At 31.6% G+C, this 10,844-nt stretch overlaps 1 protein-coding gene across 1 annotated transcript; it reads left to right on the forward strand.

The window, feature by feature from the left end:
- The first annotated feature begins 8,430 nt into the window (after window positions 1-8,430).
- On the forward strand, window positions 8,431-10,443 carry LOC139877701 (F-box/FBD/LRR-repeat protein At1g13570-like). Its single transcript, XM_071865131.1, has 4 exons — window positions 8,431-9,065; window positions 9,503-9,619; window positions 9,702-9,848; window positions 9,947-10,443. The coding sequence occupies exons 1-4, from the start codon at window positions 8,433-8,435 to the stop codon at window positions 10,253-10,255; spliced, it is 1,206 nt and encodes a 401-aa protein (XP_071721232.1). The 5' UTR covers window positions 8,431-8,432; the 3' UTR covers window positions 10,256-10,443.
- The last annotated feature ends 401 nt before the right edge of the window (window positions 10,444-10,844 follow it).

Here is a 10,844-nt window from a genome sequence, read left to right on the forward strand (position 1 = left end):
AAATCAGATGGTTTCTCAGTGACTGTTGGATCGACGTTATCCACAAAGTTTACTTCCTTTTGTTTATCTTTCAGCGAATCCTGATACATCTTAACAAGATGTTTAGATGTTCGGCAAGTATTAGCCCAGTGGCCCATTCTACCACATCTGTAGCAAGATTCTTCAGAATTTTTAGAAGAATTTTCTTCAACATCTTGTTTAGTGGGCTTGTTTTGTGGTTGATATTTATATTTTCGTGGATTATTATTTCTTTGACCACCACGGCCACGACCACGACCACGTCCTCGCCCATTACCATTACCATAAGGATGCTGTGACGATCGCTCCAAATCCATATGGACAATACGTCATTCATTGATTTCATTGCGAGGTATTTGACCTCTATATGATACGTTTTGTAAACATTGCATTCTTTTGAAAAGGCACACCATAAATGAATATTTAAATCAAAGGTTTTTAACATCTGATGATTTCTACATATAGACAATCACTGTAAATAATAGTTTACAATAGTACTTCCGTTGACAGTACAGTCAAAATAAGATACATGGTGATGATTTGGTGAATGCAACGTTTCCTTGAAAAATATGCCATGTATGACTCCATGCACATAGCTTGTCTAACATATAAGCAAACAGCGGAAGACTTCTAGAAACCTGAGAATAAACATGCTTCAAGTGTCAACACAAAGGTTGGTGAGTTCATAGTTTTAATATTACACATAATCCGTATATCAATGTGGATTTACAAAAGTTCAGTTGTTTTATTCAAAACGTTTATCAATAGGTTTTACATAAAAGGTGGATCACAAGATTTCAGTTATTTCATCCGAAACGTTTATCAATAGGTTTTACATAAAAGGTGGATCACAAGATTTCAGTTGTTTCATCCAGAAACGTTTATCAAAATATTCTACGAAATTGAGCACCCTGGTAACTAAACTTAACGTATATATAATTTGTACCCTTTGTATAATCATCTTAATAATACACGCAAACCAACGTGTACGCTTCTCAAATAGCATACGTCCGTTAAAAGGCTAGTGCTCTAGCTCGGACGGGGATATCAAGCCCTATGGATCCATATACTACTACTCGCGCCCACCAGTTCTTATAACTGGCAGTTACTAGTTACCAAAGCTAAGGGATTTTCGGTTCAAACTCAGTGTAGAATTTAGTATGTACTTGTATCCATTGCGTTTAAAATAAAGTGCATGTATTCTCAGCCCAAAAATATAGATTGCAAAAGCAATTAAAAAGGGAGCAAATGAAACTCACGCATATAAATATTGTATATCGGTTAATAAAGCATTTGCATGTATTCTCAGCCCAAAAATATAGAGAGTAAAAGGGATCTTATGAAACTCACACAAAATCAATTTTAGTATTTGTATCCATTTAGTAAAACAGTTTATAAAACTGCGCATGTATTCTCAGTCCCAAAAATATATATAAAAAGGGAGTAATGAAACTCACTGTTTAATATTGATATACAATATTGCAGGAAAGCACGTAGACGCATCGGAGATGATAAACACGAGGTTTGATTCACAAAAAAATACCCCCGAACATTACCCATAACCTCCTTGGCAATAACCCATAATTTCCTTAGCTCTAGCTTGCTCGAAAACTCATTTTGAAAATTACTTGGACAGCACTCCGTCGTAATATTTTATGTACATTATTATTTTTGTATCGCAAAAATAATAACACTAATAATAAAAATAATAAGATTAATAATAATCTTATTATTATTAATAATAATAATAATAATAATAATAATAATAATAAAATAAATAAATACGGAGTAAAAAATAATATGTGTGTGATTTATCTGGCCAAAACTCGAGAATTTATAGCACTTGGCCTGAAATCTGGAGTCATGCGACTCGCATGGAAATGGCCTTCTGGCCATGCGACTCGCATGAGGACCAGGGACAGCTCACATTGTTTTGTAATTTAGCTCGTCGACATAATTAATTATTAATATAATATATATAATTTAAATAATTAATTATATATTATATTAAATTCACGTGCATAGTTGACTTGTAATTTTTGTTCCGATAAGTCGTACGTCATCACTCGACTTATGTCCCGGTTCTGGTTTTTCGAATGTCCTTTCGTACGCTGAGAAAACTTGCATTTTACGTTTCGTGACACGTACCTTTGTCAAAATATAGCCTTAAGTTATCCATAAAATATACCACTGTAGCAAAGTTACTGTAGCAAAGTCAATTTTTACTGTAGCAATTCACTGTAGCAAAGTCAATTTCACTGTAGCAAATAGTGATTTTCGAAAACACTGTAGCATTTTGAGTAATGTGGCAAATTGGAAAACACTGTAGCAAATTAGTGTTTTACTGGTTCATCTTAAACGCTTTATTTAACTTATCTAAATATCAATCGAATCAATAAACGAATGTTACTATCGTTTATTATATATATGTATATATCTTTTTAATATACATAAATCAATTTTTAAAAACACATTGGAAGTTATTTATAAATAAATTTTAATAATAAATATCTCAACTTATCATATATATTCAAATAGATATTTAAACCAATAAGTTTAATGTACGGTATCAAACAATTAATACATTGTTACCTTTTCATGTTATAGTATATATGTATCTGTTTACATATAATTGTTCGCGAATCGTCGAAAACAACCGAAGGTATTTCAAAAATTTTGAGATTCAGTTTTACAGACTTTGCTTATCGTGTCAGAAATGTTAATCATACAAAGATTAAGTTTAAATTTAGTCAAAATTTCCGGGTCATCACAGATGGTTTCTACCATAGTTATGGCTTTTGGCATGATGATGGTGATGGTTATTATAACCACGACCTTGCCCGCGTCCTTGTCCCTGTTTATAATTATTTGCAGTATTTGCTTCAGGGATTGCAAGTGTACCAGTAGGACGGGATTGCTGATTTTTAATTAATAGCTCATCATTTTGCTCTGCAACTAAGAGATATGAATTAAGTTCAGGATATGTTTTGAACTTTAGCATTCTCAAATTTCTTTGCACTGTGATGTTTGCAGCATTCATTGTGGAGAAAGTTTTCTCCATCATGTCTGCATCACTTATTTCATGTCCACAAAATTTAAGTTGTGAACATGTATTATACAGAGCTGAGCTATATTCATTTACTTTCTTAAAGTCTTGGAACCTTAATGTTCTCCATTGTTCCATAGCAGCTGAAAGTAAAATTTCTCTTTGATTATTGAATCTGCTTTTGAGACCTTCCCATAAAACATGGGGATCTTCTACAGTCACATAATTATTTTGTAAGCATTCATCAATATGTTGATGAATAAAGCAACATGCCGTTGCTTGTTCTTTTTCAGAACAAGTGTTGTTTTCATTTATGGCTTCAAGAATGCCCATTGATTTAAGATGCATTTTTACTTTTATAACCCATGGCATGTAGTTGTTTCCAGTTGATTCTAAAGGAGTAAATTTAAGCTTTTCCAGATTCGACATTTTCTATTAAAACAAACAACATGATAAATTATAGTCACTTTATATTCATAAGTAAATAAACATTAAACATAAATTTAATATAACATAAATGATAAGTAGGTGAGTGTCGACCATATGTAAGTGATAATGCTAAAAACGAACATATATTTCATAGCATTATTCCTCAAGAAAGACAAGCTTTTAGTTGCAATTGTTCTATTTACAAGTGATATTCGTTTAAATAATAAAAGGTGAAGACAAAAGACAGATTCGACGAATTGAAGACGCAAACGACCAAAAAGCTCAAAAGTACAAAAGACAATAAAAAAGGTTCCAATTATTGATAAGAAACGTCTCGAAATTACAAGAGTACAAGATTCAAAACGCAAAGTACAAGATATTAAATTGTACGCAAGGACGTTCGAAAATCCGGAACCGGGACCAGAGTCAACTCTTAACGCTCGACGCAACGGACTAAAAATTACAAGTTAACTATGTATATAAATATAATATAATATATAATTAATTATATTAATTATATATATATTATATTTATAAATAAAAAAACCGTCGGCAGAGAAACTCCAAGGACTGAGCTGTAAAATTAACCTCCGCGACTCGCGGAGTTTGAAGAGTATTTTGCCGCGAGTCGCGGAGCCCCAAATTTCAACTCTGGCTATAAAGCCAACCGAATTCTGATCAAAATCATCAATCTTTTTTCTTCTCTTATCATACGTAAAATTTATATATATATATAATTTATATTTTAATTTTAATTTTAATTCTAATAATAAGGGTATGTTAGCGAATGTTGTAAGGGTGTAAGTCGAAATTCTGTCCGTGTAACGCTACGCTATTTTTAATCATTGTAAGTTATGTTCAACCTTTTTACATTAATGTCTCGTAGCTAAGTTATTATTATGCTTATTTAAAACGAAGTAATCATGATGTTGGGCTAATTACTAAAATTGGGTAATTGGGCTTTGTACCATAATTGGGGTTTGGACAAAAGAAAGACACTTGTGGAAATTAGACTATGGGCTATTAATAGGCTTTATAGTTGTTTAACTAAATGAAAGTTTGTTAATGTTAATATAAAGATTTACAATTGGGCGTCCCTATAAATTACCATATACACTCAATCGGACACGATGGGCGGGGTATTTATATGTACGAATAATCGTTCATTTAACCGGACACGGGAATGGATTAATAGCCACTAGAATAATTAAAACATGGGTGAAATTACATTCAAGGGTAATTGGTGTAATTGTTAACAAAGTAGTAAAACCTTGGTTTACACGCAGTCGATAACCTGGTGTATTCATTAAACAAAGTATTAAAACCTTGTTACAATTCGAATCCCCAATTAGTTGGAATATTTAACTTCGGGTATAATAATAATTTGACAAGGACACTCGCAATTTATATTTATGACTGATGGACTGTTATGGACAAAAACCAGACGGACATATTAAATAATCCAGGACAAAGGACAATTAACCCATGGGCATAAAACTAAAATCAACACGTCAAACATCATGATTACGGAAGTTTAAATAAGCATAATTCTTTTATTTCATATTTAATTTTCTTTATTTTATATTTAATTGCACTTCTAATTATCGCACTTTTATTTATTGTTATTTAATCGCACTTTTAATTATCGTACTTTTTAATTATCGCAATTTTATTTTATCGCACTTTTATTATTCGCAATTTCATTATCGTTATTTACTTTACGCTTTAAATTAAGTCTTTTATTTATTCAATATTTTACATTAGGTTTTAACTGCGACTAAAGTCTTAAAATCGACAAACCGGTCATTAAACGGTAAAAACCCCCCTTTATAATAATAATATTACTTATATATATATTTGTATTTTTATAAAAGTAAACTAATATAGCGTTGAGCTTTGTTTAAAGATTTCCCTGTGGAACGAACCGGACTTACTAAAAACTACACTACTGTACGATTAGGTACACTGCCTATAAGTGTTGTAGCAAGGTTTAAGTATATCCATTCTATAAATAAATAAATATCTTGTGTAAAATTGTATCGTATTTAATAGTGTTTTCTGCTAAAATTAATAACTATTTTATATACACCTCGCATAACATCAGTAAGCAATCATTAATAAATGTTATATAACATAAATATAAATATTAGTAAACATAAATGATAATTAGGCGACAGTGTCGGCCATATAAATGTTAGATAATAGAAATATAAATGTTAGTAACATAAATGATAATTAGGCGACAGTGTCGGCCATATAAATGTTAGATAATTGAAATATAAATGTTAGTAACATAAATGATAATTAGACGACAGTGTCGACTATATATTATTCAGGTGGTATAACCGACCATATATCATTTAGGTGGCAGAGCCAACCATAATTAGTATTAAGATTATCGTGCTGATAACGTGTTATAATTCAGTAGGCTTATAACTACCTTTAGTGGTTTGATTCTTGATGTTATAATTCAGTAGGCTTATAACTACCTTTAGTGATTTGATTCTTGATTAAGAATACTAATAATGAAGTGTAAGAATAAAGATGATAATGGAGAGAAAGAAAGAAACACTTTGTAAGTGTGAGAAATGGTGCAAGTTTAATGCTTGCATTCATGACTATTTATAGCAAAAATATCACAAGTTTAGGTAATACAATAATATTACTTTTGTGTATCAATAATTGACTATCCATTTATATATATATATATATTTATATATTATAACAATTATTAGGTTATTTACTTTGTTAAGAAAAAATCAGAAAAAAAAGAAAAAAATCTAAGCCATATTGATGATGTCATTAACATTAATTAAATATTTTATTATTTATTTAGAGTTTTTTTTATCATATATACCCTTCTTAACTTTAATAATAACATATTTACCCAGTTAAATATGATTATATACCCTCCTAAAACTTTATGTAAAAAGTAACTAGATACTTGTAGTCGGAAGGAGGGAATATTATTATTATTATTATTCAAATATAGGTTTTTTTTACGGGATTAATTACGTTACATATGTATACGAAATACATGTCTCAATAAAATGTTGTAATGTAAATTTTATGATAAGAAAAATAATAATTGTGATCAAAATTGAAAGTATGTGGTGGGAGAATAAATGTAGTTCATATATTCTAATTAAGTTGAGTACATCAATATGTTTGTAAAAACAATGACAAGTTTCTTAGTCGTAATATGTGGTTCCACGGTTCATTAAACTATATGACTTTAACATTTACGTTCACTTAATACATAAAACACATCGTTAAATTGTTTTATTTAAACAAACGCGTGACTATAATTGATAAAACGCTTTTAATAACAGAACGAGGGTGAGTGTGTGTGGCGATTCTTGAAGAACATGCACTAAACCCTTGAATTTTCTTAATGCAGTTGAATCTAAGGGTTTAATCAACCTAGTTATTACTTGCCAGTGCTACTAGAGATTTGGGGTTTTTTTGGTAACCCTATATTGAGGTATGAACTATTATGTTTTAAATTCGAAATTATGAGTCTAGATGATGTTATTAGTGTTAAAGGTGAGGTTTTCAAATTCTTACAAACTCTAACTCGGAAGTGTAAAGGGGTAGGATCAAGAGGGAAGTAACCAATCGGGGGGAAGCGGGGGGAAGCAAAAACTTTTTTTTTTTTTTCGTTTTTTGAAAAAACTTTGTTCACGAACATTATAGATGGGATGAAAATATGAACATTTAGTAGAGACACTTTGTGATAAATGTTTTTATTTTGGCGGGAAAACGCTCGAAGAAGCAATATATAACAATTATCGTGTTTTTCGAGCGTATGTTGAGGTTTTAGCTATTGGGGTTTAGATATTAGGGTTTAGATATTAGGGTTTATAGGGTTTAGATATTAGGGTTTAGAAATTTAGGGTTTAGGGTTTAGATTTAGGGTTTAGATTTAGGATTTAGATTGAGTTTTTAACACGAACGGTTTAGAGTTTAGGGTTTAGGGTTTAGGGTTTAGGGTTTAGGGTTTAGGGTTTGGTGTTTTGGGTTTATGGAATAAACCCAAAACACCAAACCCTAAACCCTAAACTCTAAATCGGGCTAAATTTTACTTCACAAAACATGAAAAAAAAACGTTCATATTCTTCACGAACAATATTATCTTGAATGTTATTTTTGTCGATCGTTTTCCCGCATAAATAATAACATTCATCACGAAGTGTCTCTTCTAAATGTTCATATTTTCGTGTGATCTTGATGCCGGAAAAAAAAAATTCCAAAAAAAACGAAAAAAAAAATAAATTTTGCTTCCCCCGCTTCCCCCCGATTGGTTACTTCCCCATTGATCCTGCCCCGAAGTGTAAATTAGGGTTTATGTGTAAGAGTTACAAAAGTGGATGATTTTGTATTAATGGAAACCTGTAGTTAGTGTTGTATTTGACTAAGCTTCAAATCTGACTTTGACTTCGTTTGACCAAGAGAAAGCTTGTGTGTATAAATTAGATATTACTGTAGATGATTTAAATTATGAGTTGGGAAGAATTGAAGTTATGAGTATTGAAATAGTCAAATTGGTGTCAAAAAGGGGGTTTAAGAGTCACAGATTAACCCTAGGTGTTATTGGTCTTGTTTGACCAAATATGGATGTATTATGATTGAATTGTGATGTTTGTATGCCTAATTGTTTAGATGATTGAGATTGAGAACACGCCTTATCATAACTGCTTTTCATATATGAATTGGATAGGTACCATAATTTGTTCCCCAGTTTTGCAAATGCCTGACTTATATTATGAATTACTTGTTCATTAAGGTTCAATTTTGTTTATTTTGTGTTAAACACAATTTTCAATTGATTTTTACTATGATTTGTTTTACAGCATCATTTAGTACTGGTCTATCACACCATTCTTTCAAGATGAAACGCAAACATTCGTCTAAGATGAAACGTAAACATTCGTCTAAGATGAAACATAAACGTTCGTGTTCAGATATAATTAGCGACCTTCCTCAAAACATAATAGAAACCATTCTTTGTCTCGTACCTATAAGAGATGCAGTAAGGACGAGCGTCCTTTCGAAAAAGTGGAGATACAATTGGACCCAAATACCTAAACTTGAGTTTGATGACTATGATATGCTCGATGAAGAAGAAAATGAAGATTATACAGAAAGGGGACGGTTGAAAAGTAAACGTAAACTTTTGAAAAGGAAACGTAAACTTTTTCGTGCTATAAAACACGTTCTGTTAATGCACTCGGATTCAATACTCGAGTGCTCCCTTTCGATACGGGATGGAAATAATAAATGTGTTGAAATCGACCAAATTATAGCTTGTTTGTCGAGGATGAACACTGTCAAGAAATTGAGACTTATTTTGAATGCTGATGTAATCAGTACATATGAGTTACCCTCATCTATTTTCTCATTTTGTCAGTTGAATAATCTCTATCTCGGAAATTGTATTCTTGACCATCAACCAACAACATTTAATGGATTTGGTCAGCTTAAAAGCTTAGACCTGGATTGTGTAATCACCTCTAAAGAACTTATTCTAGATGTTGTATCAAAATCGCCATTACTCAAGAAGTTTAGTATGGTAAGTTACTACTAAATCATTAAGCATGGCAAACGGGTCGGGTTGGGTCGAGACCCAAATGGGTTTGGGTCAAAACGGGTCATGGGTCGAACGGGTTGAATGGGTCCGGTCGACACCCATTTTTTCTTAAAAAAAACTTATTTTTTTTAAAAAACTTTATTACTTTTAAAAGAAACATTTTCTTTTTGTTTTCCTAATTTTTAAGTCTTTTTGTTTTTCATTGTTTTTAATTTGTTTTAATTTTCTCAAATTAAAGTGGGTTGAAAATGGGTTTCAACGGGTCTAGATGGACCTTCTAATATATTTTAATAGACTGAAGATGAGTCCATATTAGACCCATTCCCTTTGTTTTCTCGAGACCCAAAGGACCCAATTTTTGGTGTATGGGTCTTGATTGCCATGTATATAAATCATCTAAACATTGTAAGTTGCTGCAGATTAATCATGAATATTTTAATCCCGTGTTTAATCGTGCTTTCATGTGTGAGCTATTTGGATATATGCCAGCAATTGAAGAACTTTTTCTTGGCAGTCACTATGGTTACTTTCGTCAGGTAATATATTTGTATACAATTAATTTAACTTTGAAAAGATGAACTTTGTTGGATCTGTTAACATTTTTTTCTTGGTCTATAGTTCGACTCTTCTTTACCAAAGATTTCGACTCCATTAGTCCACCTCAAATACGCGCATTTACATGAGCCATTTTTTATGGGTGATGGGTTGCCTTTCGTTGTTCATTTGATTAGGAGCTCGCCAAATATGGAGAAACTTACGTTAGAGGTAAAAAAAACATCAATTTTAAAATATTAAATATTCAGTTTGCTTTATTTCTCATCTGATGTCAAATTATACTAACACAAGACTAACGCTTCATGTAGTGTATTAATGATCCTGAAAAGACATTAGGAATAGACTCCCTTACGGCGACAGAGTATTCAGATATTTGGTTGGATCATTTGAAGGTACTTGAGCTTCATTTGGATGACGTCATACACGATATGGAGTTTTTGAAGCTGATATTCGCCAGGTCACCCATGCTTAAAGTGGTGAATATACACTTTAATTATCGATTAGAGAACTTTAGTGAATGGAAAAAGGATGATGAGACAGAGATGTTAAGAGTTGTCTCAAACACCCCACAAGCATCACATACGGTAAAAATCGGTGTCCAACATGACGAAGATTGAAGTTGAATAATTAGCATGTGTTTACGGGTTCAACCTTATACAATTATGTGTATTCCAAGAAGATGTTTGGACTAGTATGTAATCACTCATCCACTAGATAGTTCAATAGTTTGTATGGTTGAACTCGGTTTTATGATTCTTGTTAAAACTCGGTTTTATATCTGGGTTAACCATGTTATGTTCTTTAATGTGTAGTGGTTAGACGTTGTTAGTAGACATCACAGTTTAGTTTACATCATGTTATGTTCTTAAGTAATTGATATGTTGACCCCAAACATTTTCTTGAGTCTTATAAGTAATTGATATGCTGAACAACAACAACAATACCCAATACCGCACATGCGAGGTATGGGGTGATATGCTGAACGTGAACTATAATAATGATGATGATGATCTGATTTTATTTAAAGGAATTAAGAAGATTTTAAACATTTGAATACACTTTCAGAAACTTTTGACCCATCTCTTTATAAACTAGTAGATTTTTAAAATTTATTTTGTATATCCGTTTGGCCCGTCATCAACAAAATAACCGTTTAACTTGCATATATGTACATGAACCAAAATAAATGTCCAGATTGAACCCATA

Source organism: Rutidosis leptorrhynchoides, chromosome 11 (genome assembly GCF_046630445.1).
Source record: "Rutidosis leptorrhynchoides isolate AG116_Rl617_1_P2 chromosome 11, CSIRO_AGI_Rlap_v1, whole genome shotgun sequence".
NCBI lineage: Eukaryota > Viridiplantae > Streptophyta > Magnoliopsida > Asterales > Asteraceae > Rutidosis > Rutidosis leptorrhynchoides.

Coding starts and splice junctions, on each gene's coding strand:
- LOC139877701 (XM_071865131.1), top strand. CDS start 8,433: ATGAAACATAAACGTTCGTGTTCAGATATAATTAGCGACCTTCCTCAA. Junction 9,066..9,502: donor TACTCAAGAAGTTTAGTATG/GTAAGTTACTAC, acceptor AAGTTGCTGCAG/ATTAATCATGAATATTTTAA. Junction 9,849..9,946: donor TGGAGAAACTTACGTTAGAG/GTAAAAAAAACA, acceptor CGCTTCATGTAG/TGTATTAATGATCCTGAAAA.